The sequence below is a fragment of the Trichomycterus rosablanca genome, chromosome 18 (assembly GCF_030014385.1).
Source record: "Trichomycterus rosablanca isolate fTriRos1 chromosome 18, fTriRos1.hap1, whole genome shotgun sequence".
Taxonomy (NCBI): domain Eukaryota; kingdom Metazoa; phylum Chordata; class Actinopteri; order Siluriformes; family Trichomycteridae; genus Trichomycterus; species Trichomycterus rosablanca.
Window position 1 is genome coordinate 1,818,360 of NC_086005.1, and position 17,317 is coordinate 1,835,676.

Consider the following 17,317-nt stretch of genomic DNA (forward strand, 5'->3'; position numbering starts at 1 on the left):
TCATTGCAGGAGGGGATTTTACATCGCGGCCTGTTTTAAATACTCAGCATCAGCACCAGCACCGCTGATTCGGACCCGGTACAGGATGCACAGGTCGGGCTGATGAAACCGAACCCGCCGGTTCTGAGCAGTTTCATCACCGGTTTGTTTCGCTTTAATGGCGAGTCTGAAATGAACGGTTCAGAGCGCCATCGATTAATCAGAGCAGAGCTGAATCGGTAAGAGACCGCAGGTTCATCCAGGCCTGAGATTTTATACAATATATACATTATTAATGCAAGGATTTTACAATATAATCACTTTATTATCAACGATAAATAGTATTATTAACCATACATCACTATTATTATAATTATTATTGTTATTATTTTTTTACTTTATTATCTTCAATATCAATTTAATTATATTATTATTATAGTAGTATTAGTAGTAAAAACATTATTATTTTATTATTATTATTATATTGTTATTATTTTATTTTTCTTTCACATTAATGATGGTTTGAGTGTATTAAATTTTACTTTTTTAACCCCCATTTTCACCCTGTTCTTCAATGGTCAGGACCCCCACAGGACCACCACAGAGCAGGTATTATTTAGATGGTGGATCATTCTCAGCACTGCAGTGACACTGACATGGTGGTGGTGTGTTAGTGTGTGTTTTTAAACACCTCACTGTCACTGCTGGACTGAGAATAGTCCACCAACCAAAAATATCCAGCCGACAGCGCCCCGTGTGCAGCGTCCTGTGACCACTGATGAAGGTCTAGAAGATGACCGACTCAAACAGCAGCAATAGATGAGCGATCGTCTCTGACTTTACATCTACAAGGTGGATCAACTAGGTAGGAGTGTCTAATAGAGTGGACAGTGAGTGGACACGGTATTTAAAAACTCCAGCAGCGCTGCTGTGTCTGATCCACTCATACCAGCACAACACACACTAACACACCACCACCATGTCAGTGTCACTGCAGTGCTGATAATCATCCACCACCTAAATAATACCTGCTCTGTGGTGGTCCTGTGTTGGGTCCTGACCATTAAAGAACAGCATGAAAGTGGGTAACAAAGCATGTAGAGAAACAGATGGACTACAGTCATATCCTGCTCAGAGCATTGACCAGCTCTGGAATGAACTAAACACCATCATCAGTGGCCAGCTCTGTGGCCAGCTCTTTTAAATGAATGGGCGCAAGTTCCCACAGACTTTAAAGTCCTGTGAGAAGCCTTCATGCTCTTCTCTGGACTTCCTTTTTGCTGTTGCAGATTTCATACCTTTATCTTTCATATTCATGTTGACATTGTTCAATCTGGCAACCCATGGTAAACCACCAACTTTAATCTGGCAACCCTGTTCTTCCTCTGTAGGTCAGTTGGGTGTTGTTGACCTCCAGGTTGCAGTAAGATGGGTTCGAGCTTCAGGAGTGAGGAGATGTGCCTGACGCAGCTCTTCCTGCAGTCCGCTTCGGCTTACGACTGCATCAGTGAGCTGGGAGAGATGGGCCTCGTTCAATTCAGAGATGTGAGTGCGCACTTCCACATATTTAGGCTTCCTATAGTGATCCCAAGAACGTTACCCTGATGAGGATAAAGCACTTGATGAAAATGAAATAAAAAGTTAATAAAAAACTCTTTAACTTTTGTAAACAACAACAATATTAAAAATTAATATTTTAGGCTTATTTCTAGTTCTTTTTAAGGTCTCTGTGCAGCGCCATCAACCAGCCAGGAGAGGCCGCAACTGCAGCAATGAGGACTTCATTCAGCCCTGCCAGTCATGTGTTTATAGGGGCCCGGCTGGTTGATAGTAGAGCTAAGCTGAGGTTCACGGGAGGGCACGTTATTTACTTTCACTTCCTATTCAGGGCAGCGGTAGCTCAGGGGTTAAGATACCAAACTAGTCTTCGGAAGATCACTGGTTCAAGCCACACCACTGCCAGGTTGCCTCTGTTGGGCCCCTGAGCAAGGCCCCCAAACTCTCAATTGCTTGGATGAAAGTGCCATTCAACCTCAGATCCCAGATACAACAGGCGGACATTGTTTACACAGCACTCGAGAGATTTTATGCAGTGTTCCAAATCGCATTTCATGCACTACATGGTGCATAATTATGCCATTGGTAGTGCACTAATTAGACATACTATTAAGTACACTAGGGTGGGGTTTGAAAGGCGACCCGTTTCTGCCTCTCGTATTTAGTAGCACCAAATACGACTAATACAAATAGTATACAGCATGCACGTCGTTGCATCCCAGTTGCACGCTGTGTGTTGCATTATGGGATACGTGGTCCAGCACCAAAAGAGATCAGTCTGTGTAATGATGGTTAATGTGCCATCAATTGATCTGTAAAAGTGGCACGAATCTGTTTAAAAGCTTCGGTCTTCTCAGATGCCGGCAGCATTATGGCACACTTAATCCCTCACTGTAGGTCACGCTGTGTGTGTGTGTGGACGCACAACTGCTTTACAACGTGTGTTTAACGTGTGAAATGTGTTGGTACCAGCAATACATAACAGCGATACATAAGATTCACCTACAAACTATAAATCCTAAAAAGTTGGGACACTTTGTGGACTGCTGACGAAAACAGAAAGCAGTGATTCAGAAACCCAAATGTTTTCTCCTGCAACTTATTCCAAAATATTTGGACAGAGACCATTTTTGGACTAGAAATTCTGTAAAATGTAAAGAAATATTTGAAACAGGATGTGATTCATTATATTACAGAACTGTGATGACTGAAACTGATACTGTAAACCAGGGGTGTCCAAACTAAAGCCCGCGGGCCATTTGCGTCCATTTTTTAAACAGCCTGCGAGTATTTTAGAAATATAATTTGCCCACTTTTAAGCAGGTTTAAAAAATCTGTGTGTGTGTGTGTGACTGGTTACAGTGTAAAACATTAAGACTAACATGTCAGGGCGTGGCGGGCGGGTCTATATCTGTTTCAGCTGAACCCGAACATCAGCACCTTCCAGCGCCGCTTCGTCAGCGAGATCAAGAGGTGTGAGGAGATGGAGAGGATTCTGGGTAAGAAAGATTCCACCGACACTTTAAATCTGGCAACCAACCCATCCTACTGGTGGTTGTAATTGAGTAGCAATTGTCTAAGCAACAATCCAATACTAAGTGTATGGGGTTGCCAGATATGAGCTAATTAAATCCCCATTGTTTCCCTGACCAGTTATAACACGTCTTCATATAATTACAGATATTCTTGTGAATACAGAATACACAAATCCCAACAACACTCCTGCACCTGATACACAAATACCAGAACAAGTGCTGCTACACACTACCAGTCATTCCAGTGCTGAGACTAGTCAACCACCCAAACATCTGGTTGGGTCTTATGGGGGTCCTTTTTGATTAATGGATGAGTTAGAGTGGGCTGAAGTATACAAAGCAACAGAAGGGATACATTCAGTCATTGTATACCCACACAATGCATCTATATGGTAGGTGTAGTTTGTAAAACAAGTGTGCTTTTTAATATTGGCACCCCTGCTCTTCTTTCAGAAAATACACCAGTTCCTCCAGAAAAATTGGTGCAACTACAAATGCTTTGGTCCTCACATGTTTATTTCTTTGGTTGGCATTAAAAAAGTAAGAAAAAATCTGATATCATTCCACTCCGAACTTCTGAAGCTGACTGGATGAAATTGTTTCCCCTTCTCAGTTTAATATTTGGTCGCACTTCATTTGGAAACAATCACTAAAAACAATCCCTTCCTGTAACCATGAATGAGTTGGCTATTGGCTTTATATTGACTGCTGTGTGTGTGTGTGTGTGTGTGTGTGTGTGTGTGTGTGTGTGTGTGTGTGTGTGCAGGTTACCTCCTTAGGGAAATCAAGAAGGCTAAAATAGCAGTTCCAGAGCCTGAAGTCAGTCCTGCAGCTCCTGCACCTAAACACGTTCTGGAGATCATGGTAAATTCGGCTGAATACACCGACCCTCCTGTATGATCACAAGTGGTCAGCACAAGGCGCCTTGGTGGCGCTGCGGGATATTCCAGGATTCTGGACTGTCCGAGTTCAAATCTCAGCTCTGCTACCGGTCGGCTGGGCGCCCCCTGGCAGGCACGATCGGCAGGGCAAAAAGTACAGTGGACAAAATCGGCCAATAGTCTGCTGTGTGGGAAAGACGGGACTAAAAAGTGGGCGCGGTCTTTGGTGCTGGACATCAGTGTTATCAGATTGCTGCTTTTTGACTGCCAATGTGGCCAAACCTATATAAACACCTTAAGCTTGCTGGAGATCATTTTAAAACCATGCACGTTAAAATGTGCCCCTTTTGTGGCGATAAAAGGCTCCGCTATTCTGCCGAGGCCTGTTCAGGGTGCCAGGTCAGGAACTTATGGACTCCAATGTCTACTCTGTTGTTTATATTTATTTGTACACTTCTACTATTAATGTTCTTGATTTTTTTTAATGTCTCTGTAGGAGCAGCTCCAGCGATTGGAAGTGGAGCTCGGTGAGGTCACTAAGAACAAAGAGAAACTTCAGAGGAACCTGCTGGAGCTCACCGAGTACACCCACATGCTCCGAATCACTCACACCTTCATGCACAGCCGCTCCAGGGTGCGAGTCTTGATCGTATATTCTACAAAACGTATCATATACAGTATATCTTATATACCTTATATACACCTCAAAGACTGCATACACATATATCTTCCCCTGTTATCCCTGTTACTCTGTCCTAACTATACTGTGTGTGTGTGTGTGTGTGTGTGTGTAGCATGAAGCTCTGGGACCACAGTATGAGGAGTTTCCATCTCTGGAGGCCGAGTCAGTTGCAGGTTGCACCGGTATGCAAAGACTGGGGGCCAAACTGGGGTGAGACACACAAACACACACACACACACACACACTCTTTTAATAATTGAAATAGTAATATTACACCTTTAATTTAATCTCTATCATGTGTCTGTGTATTAGTGTGATTACATTCATGTTAATCAGTGTGTGTGTGTGTGTGTTAGGTTCATCTCCGGGCTGATCCAGCGGGTGAAGGTGGAGGCGTTTGAGCGCATGCTGTGGCGAGTGTGCAAGGGTTACACCATACTCAGCTATGCTGAGGTGGACGAGAGTCTAGTTGACTTTGACACTGTAGGTGAACACTCGAACACACACACACACACACACACACACAGCATGTACATGATTGTAGGATTGGGTACTGTTTCATGATACAAGATATTGATTCATGATGCTAAAACTGATTCATGATACTGACACTAATTTATGATACCGATTCATGAATCTGATTCATAATGCTGATACTGATTCATGATACTGACACTGATTCATGAATCAGATTCATGATACTGAGACTGAGTTATGATACTGACACCGATTCATGAATCAGATTCATGATACTGAGACTGAGTTATGATACTGACACTGATTCATGAATCAGATTCATGATACTGAGACTGAGTTATGATACTGACACTGATTCATGAATCAGATTCATGATACTGAGACTGAGTTATGATACTGACACTGATTCATGAATCAGATTCATGATACTGAGACTGATTTATGATACTGACACTGATTCATGAATCAGATTCATGATACTGAGACTGAGTTATGATACTGACACTGATTCATGAATCAGAATTATGATACTGAGACTGAGTTATGATACTGACACTGATTCATGAATCAGATTCATGATACTGAGACTGATTTATGATACTGACACTGATTCATGAATCAGATTCATGATACTGAGACTGAGTTATGATACTGACACTGATTCATGAATCAGAATTATGATACTGAGACTGAGTTATGATACTGACACTGATTCATGAATCAGATTCATGATACTGAGACTGATTTATGATACTGACACTGATTCATGAATCAGATTCATGATACTGAGACTGAGTTATGATACTGACACTGATTCATGAATCAGATTCATGATACTGAGACTGATTTATGATACTGATATTAATTCATGATACTGATATGGAGAGTTTAGGGGCAGTTGTAGCCTAATGGTTAAGGTACTGGACTAGTAATCAAAAGTTTGCTGGTTCAAACCCCACCACTGCCAGGCTGCCACTGTTGGGCCCTTGAGCAAGGCCCTTAACCCTCAATTGCTTAAACAATATACTGTTTAAGCAGTTGTGATTAGCTGACTCATGATGCTAATACTGAATCATGATACTGAAATTGATTCATGATACTGGTACTGATTCATTATACTAATACTGAATCACAATACTGAAATTGATTCATGATACTGATATTGATTCATGATACTGATTCATTATACAGATACTGATTCATGACACTGATACTGATTCATGATGCTGATACTGATTCATTATACAGATACTGATTCATGACACTGATACTGATTCATGATGCTGACACTGATTCATGTGCTGATACTGATTCATGATGCTGAATCATAATACTGATTCTGAATCATGTCTGGGTTCTCCTGCAGGGTGAGATCAGTAAGAACGTGGTGTTTCTCATCTCATTCTGGGGGGATCAGATCGGTCAGAAAGTCCAGAAGATCTGTGACTGGTGAGTCAGTGATTCATGTCTGGGCGTGCCAATACTTTTGTCCACACAGGTTTGACTAAAATGTTTGTGCTGCGTGTTTTGTTTTTGTTATTATGATGTGTTTACAGTTACCACTGTCACCTGTACCCTCACCCGGAGACTGACGAGGAGAGAGCCGATATAATGGACAGTTTAAGGACTCGCATCCAGGACCTTCACAATGTATGTTGGGGCCCCAGGACCCACACACACATCATTTCATGGTACACTTATATGGCCAAAAGTATGTGGACACACCTACTCAGTTCAGGCTTTACCTATTTTTAATGTGTATAAAATCAGTGATATAAAATAAATCTACATGTGCCCTGTGGATGAATCAGGGAAGACAGGTGACAGGTCCAGAAAGTTTGGGAAATTTGAATTCTTGAACTCAAATGGCCGGCACAAAGCCCTGACCTCAGCTCGACTGAGCACCTCTTGGATGAATCATGATACTGACACTGATTCATTATACAGATGCTGATTCATTATGCTGATATTTATTCATGATGCTCATACTGATTCATGATACTGACACTGATTCAGCATTATGAATCATGATACTGACACTAATTCGTTATACTGACACTGAATCGTGGTACTGATTCATGATGCTGATACTGAATCATTATACTGATACTGATCCATTATACAGATACTGAATCATGATACTGATATTGATTCATGATGCTGATTCTGAATCATGATACTGATATTGATTCATGATACTAATACTGAATCATTATACTGATACTGAATCATGATACTCATATTGAATCATGATACTGATATTAATTCATGATACTGAATCATTATACTGATACTGAATCATGATACTGATATTGATTCATGATGCTGATTCTGAATCATGATACTGATATTGATTCATGATACTGATACTGAATCATTATACTGATACTGATCCATTATACAGATACTGATTCATTATGCTGATATTGATTCATGATACTGATACTGAATCATTATACTGATACTGAATCATGATACTGATATTGATTCATGATGCTGATTCTGAATCATGATACTGATATTGATTCATGATACTGATACTGAATCATGATACTGATATTGATTCATGATGCTGATACTGAATCATTATACTGATACTGAATCATGATACTGATATTAATTCATGATACTGAATCATTATACTGATACTGAATCATGATACTGATATTGATTCATGATGCTGATTCTGAATCATGATACTGATATTGATTCATGATACTGATACTGATTTATGATGCTGATTCTGAATCATGATACTGATATTGATTCATGATACTGATACTGAATCATTATACTGATACTGATCCATTATACAGATACTGATTCATTATGCTGATATTGATTCATGATACTGATACTGATCCATTATACAGATACTGAATCATGATACTGATATTGATTCATGATACTGATACTGAATCATTATACTGATACTGAATCATGATACTGATATTGATTCATGATGCTGATACTGAATCATTATACTGATACTGAATCATGATACTGATATTGATTCATGATACTGATACTGAATCATTATACTGATACTGAATCATGATACTGATATTGATTCATGATGCTGATTCTGAATCATGATACTGATATTGATTCATGATACTGATACTGAATCATTATACTGATACTGATCCATTATACAGATACTGATTCATTATGCTGATATTGATTCATGATACTGATACTGAATCATTATACTGATACTGAATCATGATACTGATATTGATTCATGATGCTGATTCTGAATCATGATACTGATATTGATTCATGATGCTGATACTGAATCATGATACTGATTTATGTTACTGATACTGAATCATGACTGATACTCCCAGCCTTTCCAGAAGCGTGAGTCTGTTATAGCTGCATCCATAAATAATACAGTTGGTTTTGGAACCGGATGTCATACAAGCCCATGATCAGGTGTCCGCATACTTTTGGCTATATATTGCATGTACTTATACTGTATGTGCTGTTACGTGACCTGTGAACCACTGCGTGCATGTAGGTGCTGCACAGGACGGAGGAGTACCTGAAGCAGGTGTTACAGCGGGCGTCGGAGTCGGCTCATTCCTGGGTGCTGCAGGTGAAGAAGATGAAAGCCGTTTATCACATCCTGAGCCTGTGCAGCTTCGACGTCACCAACAAGTGTCTCATCGCCGAGGTGTGGTGTCCCGTCAGCGACCTGTGCAACCTGCGGGGGGCGCTAGAGGAGGGATCGGTGAGTGAGTGGCTGTTTCTTTACCCGGCTTTTAAGCTCCGCATGTACCTGAATCTCACCTGAATTCCACCTGAATTCCTGAACTCAGAGGAAAGGAGACGCCACCGTGCCCTCGTTCGTGAACCGGATCCCGAGTAAAGACACGCCGCCGACGCTGCTGAGGAGCAACAAGTTCACGCACGGATTTCAGAGCATCGTGGAGGCGTACGGCGTCGGGGATTACCGAGAGGTTAGTCCAGGTGAGTGCTTTTAATGCTAGTCCATGTTTTGTTCCTATGTTTTGTTCCATGATGTGTGAATTAGCAGTAATGAGAAATATTAATATAATTTATCCTCAGCTCCCTTCACCGTCATCACGTTCCCCTTCCTGTTCGCGGTGATGTTCGGGGATCTCGGACACGGTGCCGTCATGACCCTCTTCGCTCTGTGGATGGTGGTGACCGAGAAAAACCACAACCGGAGACGGTCAGGAAATGAGGTCAGAGCACAACAGTTCACTCATGCTCATATCATGGATGTTTTTTCCACCCCTTATCTCCCAGTCTAGTCATATCCAGTTCCCCAATGTGAATCCACGGCCAACTGTGTTTGTGTAGATGCCTGGCCAACTCGGGAACGGTGGTGCCCTAGCATGCTAGACCACTGCTCCACCCGGTATGAATGTCCTTGATCCAGTATTTTTCTGCACAACCTTTGTAGAGGCCAAAGAGAGATACAGACTAGCGTGCATCTCCCTCCTGCTCTTCCACCAGCTCCTTCTTTTTACCAACCAGTGGATTCTCACAGAGAGCCGTATCGCGTACGGAGAGTCACTCTCTCCCTCTGTGAGTCGTCTTTCACTCATGCAGGCGCCTCGACCGGACAGCAGGGGTCGCACTTCTGCATCGGTAATGAGGAGAAACCCATCTGACCCTCCCTCTCTCAGGCATGCTTGGTCAATAGCACTGAGAGCTCAAGCCCTCCGCAGTGGTGGGCTAGTGTAATAGATCCCTGCACCACCCGAGCGTCCCAGCTTTTTATTTATTTATTATTTATTTATTTTATTTTTGAGGTATAATTTGTCTTTTTTTATTTACTTCAGCTCCCTGTCACTTCTGAATTACAGAAACTAAGAGTTTAATGGTTTAATTCTAATTAATTCTATTAAAATATTTAGTTCTATGTTAATAATTAATGCACATCAGAAATGATTATTATTATTATTCCTGATAAGTGCTATAAAAGATTTCAAGCCAGTCGGTTGGCGCAGCACTGATGCTCAAGTTCGATTCTCAGTTCTGCTATCATCCGGTTGGGCGACTACACAGACACACGATTGGCTGTGTGTCTGTAGGGGGAGGCAAAACAGCTGAATCAGGGTTCCTTGTTCTATGTTGACCGGTCAAGGCGCCTGCACGGGGGGCGTGGTTGTCTGTAAGCCATATCGCCCCTGGTAAGTGAAAAGAAGCGATCTGGGGGCGCTCCACTTGGCCACGACTGGTTTGAGAGCTTCCTGACGTCTGAGTTGTTTTTCCTCTGCAGATCTGGAACATGTTTTTCGAGGGTCGCTACATCATTCTGATGATGGGCGCGTTCTCCGTCTACACGGGACTCATCTATAACGACTGCTTCTCCAAATCCTTCAACATATTCGGCTCGGGCTGGAACGTCAAAGCCATGTTCACCCAGCAGCAGTGGACGTAAGCCGCGCGCACACACACACACACACACACACACACACACACACACACACACAGCACGATCATCCATCAACAAGCAAAAAGATTAAAAATTAAAGGAGAATTGAGTTTGAAGCTTGTGTGTTTTCTTACATTTTAAGTTCACTACATGGCCAAAAGTGTTTGGACACCTGACCATGGGCTTGTTGGAAGTCCTGTTTCAAAATAAAGTGACCTTTATGTGATCTTTTCATTTAAAACAACAGCCGCTCTTCTGAGAAGGCTTCTCACTTTGAAAGAAGTATGTCTGTTCATGTTGTTATAGACTTTGCTATGTGCACAGGGAAGTGTCCTTCCCTAAACTGTTGCTGCAGTTAGAAGCATGTAATTCCCTTAATATCATTGATTTATTCCACCTGTTAGCGACTGTTGTGGCTGAAACATATGAATTCAAAAATTAGAAGGGGCGTCCCAATACTTTTGTCCATGTTGTGTAGCTCTGTGGGTGTTTTGGTCTGGTATCAGATAAAACAAATAATGAATTAAACTAAATTTAATTATGTTTTTGTTTTTATTAGAAATGCCACGTTGCAGTCGAATGCGTACCTCGCTCTGGATCCTAACGTGTCTGGAGTTTTTACCGGGCCCTACCCCATCGGCATTGATCCGGTACGTGATACAGCACTTATACACGCTTATAAAAACTTTCATTAATTAAAAGAGTTTGATTTGATTAAAGGCGATTCGTTTGTTTGTAGATTTGGAACCTGGCGACTAACCGTCTGACCTTCCTGAACTCGTATAAGATGAAGATGTCGGTCATCGTGGGCGTCCTGCACATGAGCTTCGGTGTGGTCCTCAGTGTTTTCAACCACCTGTGAGTGAGCGGTGGAATCTTTAGCATCTTTATCAAATCAAAGCCCAGTCATGACCAGTCGGGTTCTGAGAGTGCCGACCACCGCGGTGCCACCTCAGCTTCCCATAATTTGTAGTTTTCATGTCTATTAAATGTAATGCCGTAGGGCACCCAGGATTCTTTCTGTGTAAAGTTTGCATGTTCTCCCTGTGTCCCTGTTTTCTCAGTTTTTTACTTTCCACCCAATGAATTAGACCCGCTGCAACCCTGACCAGGCTAAAGCGGGGGTAAAACAGGCAATAAATAAATGAATAATAATTAAATAAACAATTGAATTAATATTTTAATAATTAATTAAATAAATGAATACATAATTGAATAAATGAAATGAATGAATTAATAATTAAATAAATGATTAAATGAATGAATTAATAATTAAATGAATGAATTAATAATTAAATAAATGAATTAATAAATAAATGATTAAATGAATGTATTAATAATTAAATAAATGATTAAATAAATGATTTAATAATTGAAAAAACGATTAAATAAATGAATAAATAATTAAATAAATGATTAAATAAATGATTAAATAAATGATTAAATAATTAAATAAATGATTAAATAAATGAATTAATAATTAAATAAATGATTAAATAAATGAAATAATAATTGAATAAATAATTAAATAAATGAATTAATAATTGAATAAATAATTAAATAAATGAATTAATAATTAAATAAATTATTACATGATTGGATTAATAATTAAATAAATGATTAAATGAATGTATTAATAATTAAATAAATGATTAAATAAATGAATTAATAATTAAGTAAATGATTAAATGAATTAATAATTAAGTAAATGATTAAACAAATGAATAAATAGCTAATAAAAGAGTAATAAATTAATGTCTTTGATCTTTCTGATCTGTGCTCTTTACCCTCAGACATTTCGGCCGGCGCTTTGATCTCTACCTGCTCTTCCTGCCCGAGCTGCTCTTTCTTCTCTCTCTCTTCGGTTACCTGCTGGTTCTGATCGTCTATAAGTGGTTGTGTTACTCCTCCAGCGAGTCGCGCTCGGCTCCCAGCATCCTCCTGCACTTCATCAGCATGTTCCTCATGCAGACCAGCAGCGCCGAGCCGCTCTACCCCGGACAGGTGGGTCTTTCATTGTGCTGAGATCTGGGGGTCCAGGGTTGGAATCTCGGCGGTGCTATCGGCCAGTCGGGCATCTCCATGGACACGATTAGCTAATGTTTTGGGGATGTGGGGTGAAACAGCCTAGCCACTGGAAGGTGAACTTGTCAGTGCGCTCTCAGTGCAGGTCCTAAGCCGGGCATCCAGCATAAAAGCTGTGTTTAAATACGGGCGTGGTCGTATCTGTCGTACCTGTACTGATCTGACTGTGTGTGTTTCAGATGGTGCTGCAGGTCTTCCTGCTGGTGGTGGCGCTGCTCTGTGTACCGGTGCTGTTACTGGGAAAACCGCTCTACCTCTACTGGCTGCATCACGGCACCAAGGGCCTCCGAGTACGCAGGGTGTGTGTGTGTGTGTGTGACTGCAGTGTGTTTGTGTTATACACACAATGCTGCTTGTTTCCTTTCATTTTAGATCGACTAACGTTAAGCCGTGTCTCGTGGGGTGCAGCGGTCTAAATCTCAGCGACGCTATTGCCCTATCCAGGTGTCTTGGTTGGCTGTGCCTGTGGGAGAGAGGGGCGAACGGGTTCTTTGTGACTGCATGTGCCTCATGTGCTCTTCGAGGCGCTTGCACGAGGGGTGGATGGGTCACAGAGGGCATAGAGTGAATCTCCATACGCCATTCGGCTCTCCGCAGTCATGGCTGGGTTGGTGCAAGGGCAATTACATTTTATTCCCCCAAAAATATGGTACGGTCACCAAAATATGTGTCTCCCTATATAATACACACTATACGGCCAAAAGTATTTGGACGCCTGACTATGAGCTCGTCAGATATCAAATTTAAAAAACAAACAGTATTAAAATAGAGTCACCATGTGTGATCACTTCAGCTATAAAAACAGCCGCTCTTCTGAGAAGGCTTCTCACAAGACTTTGAACTATGTCTGTGGGAACTTGTGCCCATTCAGTCAAAAGAAACAGGGAATCTGTAATTAGCCACCAGAGTCCGATCTTTTCAGAACAGTATTGTTATGATGTTTAATTAGCATTTACATTTCATTGGTTAATACCGTGTGTGTGTGTAGGGTTATGAGAGAGTACGGCGTCAGAGCGAGGACGACGTTCCCCCGCCCGTGGTCCTTGATGAAGAGGAAGGACTGGAGGATCACTTGGGGCGAGACACCAAAACACACCCGGTCAGTTACACTCATCCTAACGCTGTATATAACAACAACATTTACTGTTGTAACAAAATAACTGACGATGTGTGTGTGTGTGTGTGTGTTTGCAGTTTGATTTAGGAGACGTCCTGTTACACCAGGCCATTCACACTATAGAGTTCTGCCTGGGCTGTGTGTCTAATACAGCATCGTACCTGCGACTGTGGGCCCTGAGTCTCGCTCATGCACGTGAGTACACACACACACACACACACACACAAGCACACACAGCTGCGTGTATTGATGTTGAATGTGTGTGCGCATGTGTGTGTATCAGAGCTCTCTGAGGTGTTATGGGCGATGGTCCTGCGCGTCGCCCTGAGGATCAGTTCCCGTCTGGGTGTGATGCTTCTCACTCCTGTATTCGGCGTCTTCGCTCTGCTCACCATCTCCATCCTGCTGATCATGGAGGGTCTGTCTGCGTTCCTGCACGCGCTGCGTCTGCACTGGTACACACACACTTACGCATTTCGCAGACACTTTCCAAAGCGACTTACAATTATGACTGAATACAATTCAAGCAATTGAGGGTTAATGGCCTTGCTTAGGTGGTGGGGCTTGAATCGGCAACCTTCTGATCTCTGTACTAGTCCCTAAATTATTTGGCACAAATCCCCACAGACACATTGAAAGATCTTATGGAAAGCCCTCCCAGGAGAATGGAGGCTGTTGTAGCTGCAAGAATTTGGCATATAGTGTAGCATAAGGCCTACACCGATGAGCCAAAACATTAGGACCACCTGTCCAAACAGCTCTGACCCACCGAGTCCTGGACTCCTGTGGTATCTGGTACCAGAATATCACCAGCAGGTCCTTTAATGTCTGTTGGCATCTCTTCCACTGGTAAATGATGAACACGTACCCGACATCCCAGAAGAAACCAGTCCACCTTCTTTTGTTGCCTAGTCTGGACGCCTGCATGGACAAGGGTTACCATGCACACAATGAAGGGTTCGATGCCCTGTGTTGGGGCACATTCATGTCTGCCATCATGATTTGGTCCTTTTTAAAGTCACTCAGGTCTTTATGCTGATCAGATCTGCTGCATCATCACAGTAACTAGGAGGAACCTCCATCAGATCAACGTTTAGTAGATCCCTCACCATCACATGCACCAGAGCTACCACAGTGGCACTGCCATGCACATTTTTAGTGGTGGTTCTAATGTTTTGGCTTATCAGTGTATGAATACTGTAATCTCTCTCTCTCTCTCTCTCTCTCTCTTCAGGGTGGAGTTTCAGAACAAATTCTACAGCGGCACTGGGGTTAAATTCGCCCCGTTCGACTTTTCCCTCCTGCCCTCTGTGTTCGAACAGGAGGGGTTACTGTGACCGCTGGGAAACTGTCCGTTCCTCAGCTGGTCCTTCAAAACTCACTCCTACTGACGGACCATCTCATCAGACTCAACAAAAAACACGGCTTATTTATAACGACTGTATGGCCAAAAGTATTGGGACGCCCCTTTTAATTACTGAGTTCATGTGTTTCAGCCACAACAGCTGCTAACAAGTGTAATAAAGCAGCAACACTTTAGGGAAGGCTCTTTAATGTGCACAAAGCAATCTCTATAAAGACATGAAAAAAAGCTTGGTCTAAAAAAAATTGACTAAACAGCTTTGGAATGAACCGGAACATCAACTGAGGCTTTTTAAACTAATTGAGCACAAATTCCCATACACAGACAAAAGCTTCACAAGACTTAGAGAAGTGTGTCTGTGTATGGGAATCACACAGATCACACAGAGGTCGCTCTGTTTTTAAAACCAGATGTCCAGCAAGCTCACGGTCAGGCGTCCGAATACTTTTGGCCGTATATCGTATCAGTGGTACTGAGACGCTGAGCTCAGATGTTTAACCCTCATTCATTTCCATCATATCAGATCAGACCTCCGAAGTGCCATCGAGTATTTTTCAACGAACAGTTTTTGTACGTCGCACTTGAACTCGGAGCACGTCGGCCAGCTGTGGATTTTAAGCTTGTATGCGCACATCGCAAGTCGAGGAACATCAAACGGCATCATAACTTCCTGTCTAAAGTAATCGTAATGGGTAGTAAATAAAACACAACTTTCAGCCACATTTTTTCTGGATCTGGTCCTCGTACCAGACTCGGCACAGTTTTTACACCTTTCTGACATGATCCTCCTACTTCTATCCGGGCTTGGGACCTGCACTGAGAGAGGACACAATCTGGTCTGTGCAGATGCCTGACTGGCCAATAGCACAGCTGAGATTTGAACCCAGGATCCCTGGATCTCAGTAGCGATGTGCTAGTGTACTTTACCGTTGCGCCACGTGAGCGCCTGCTGTGCCAACCACTTAAATATCATAAAGACACTGTATTTTTTTCAAATGGTCTTACAGTTAAGACAGTCCAAGTACTTATGGGCCCTTTTAGCCAGAGGGTGACGCTGGACCCACTGTGACCGATCAAAAAAGATTACAATTCTATAATTCCATTTGCGTCCGATTACTTTTGACAGGAAAGAAACTCCATATAAATTTCACCCTAGAGTTTTCATTTCATTTTTTCATCCAATAATTAATAATCAGTAATAAAAGAATATTTACAAAAAAGTTCCCTGCCTGGTTATCAATATTTCTTAATGCAGATGTGTCAGTATTTCAGATCAGCGTTTTATGATTTACGGTTTATGGTTTTGAACAGGAATCTGAGCATAACAGTTTCAATAATTATAACATTAAATGTTAATCTGATGATAACAGTAGGCACCTGGGTGCTGCAGGGTATGTAACGCTAGCCCACCACCGCTGATCCGGGTTCGAATTTCTGCGGTGCTGTTGGCCAGCCTGGCGTCTACACAGACATGATTGGCTATGAGGGTGGATGGGTAGCTGAAGCCCTGCGATGGATAGACGCCCTATCCAGGGTGTTCCTGCCTTGCACCCTGCCGTTCGTTGTTACTTGGTCCAGCATCAACTTGGTATCCACCTGAATTAAATATTTATGAGGTTTGATTTTAAATTAACATTAAATCAATTTTAATTTTGTCAATTAGTGAATTTTTCAAGGGATTCAGAAGCTGTACAATGGCTTGAAACTCAATAAATGTGAGTGCATTGTTAATGCTCTTAAATAAGTTTCTATTAAAATGTAACTAGACGTAATCATGTCACATTGCAGTTTTTGAATGGTTACTATATGTTTGCAGGAACAACATTGTTAAAACACCTAAAATTAATTTATTTTGACTTTCTAACTACATAAATAGGTTGCATATATCAAAAGTAGTGGTTGTGTTTGCTGGGATAATGTGGCAATATCAACACATACCATTACATCATAAAATAATCAACAATATAAATAATAAACAAGAAATTTTTTCTCCTTTTGGCTGCTATATTTAGTATTTTGGGTTCTCCACAGCAGATCATTCCGGTCTGCAAGCCTGATTTGCACTTCCTGACACAACCAGGCTTTGGACCGGCACTGAGAGTGCACTGTCTGTGTAGATGCCCAACCGGTCATTCGTATCGCCATAATTGGCCAAGATTTTACTGCTGCGCCACCCAAGCACCCCAACAAAACAAGTGAAATGAAAGTCAAGTTCAGATCGCTCAGAT

General features: G+C 41.8%; 1 protein-coding gene across 3 annotated transcripts; it reads left to right on the forward strand.

The window, feature by feature from the left end:
• The first annotated feature begins 1,407 nt into the window (after positions 1-1,407).
• On the forward strand, positions 1,408-16,309 carry atp6v0a2a (ATPase H+ transporting V0 subunit a2a). Of its 3 annotated transcripts, none has more exons than XM_063014580.1 (20): positions 1,408-1,524; positions 2,957-3,035; positions 3,838-3,935; positions 4,449-4,592; positions 4,747-4,844; positions 4,991-5,117; positions 6,478-6,560; positions 6,668-6,761; positions 8,635-8,847; positions 8,936-9,086; positions 9,186-9,325; positions 10,369-10,526; positions 11,084-11,174; positions 11,264-11,382; positions 12,318-12,528; positions 12,789-12,908; positions 13,598-13,708; positions 13,804-13,921; positions 14,010-14,181; positions 14,961-16,309. In XM_063014580.1, the coding sequence occupies exons 1-20, from the start codon at positions 1,408-1,410 to the stop codon at positions 15,061-15,063; spliced, it is 2,547 nt and encodes an 848-aa protein (XP_062870650.1). In that variant the 3' UTR covers positions 15,064-16,309. The 3 variants fall into 3 exon arrangements, with proteins under 3 accessions (XP_062870650.1, XP_062870649.1, XP_062870648.1); XM_063014579.1 differs by having other exon boundaries at positions 4,449-4,586; positions 12,789-12,914; XM_063014578.1 differs by having other exon boundaries at positions 4,449-4,586.
• Positions 16,310-17,317: the final 1,008 nt, after the last annotated feature.

Bases quoted from the DNA above. Each gene is read 5' to 3' on its own strand.
- atp6v0a2a (XM_063014580.1), top strand. From the start codon at position 1,408: ATGGGTTCGAGCTTCAGGAGTGAGGAGATGTGCCTGACGCAGCTCTTC. The intron at 8,848-8,935 runs GTGAGTGAGTGG...TCCTGAACTCAG, and splicing joins GGGCGCTAGAGGAGGGATCG to AGGAAAGGAGACGCCACCGT. The intron at 14,182-14,960 runs GTACACACACAC...CTCTCTCTTCAG, and splicing joins CACGCGCTGCGTCTGCACTG to GGTGGAGTTTCAGAACAAAT.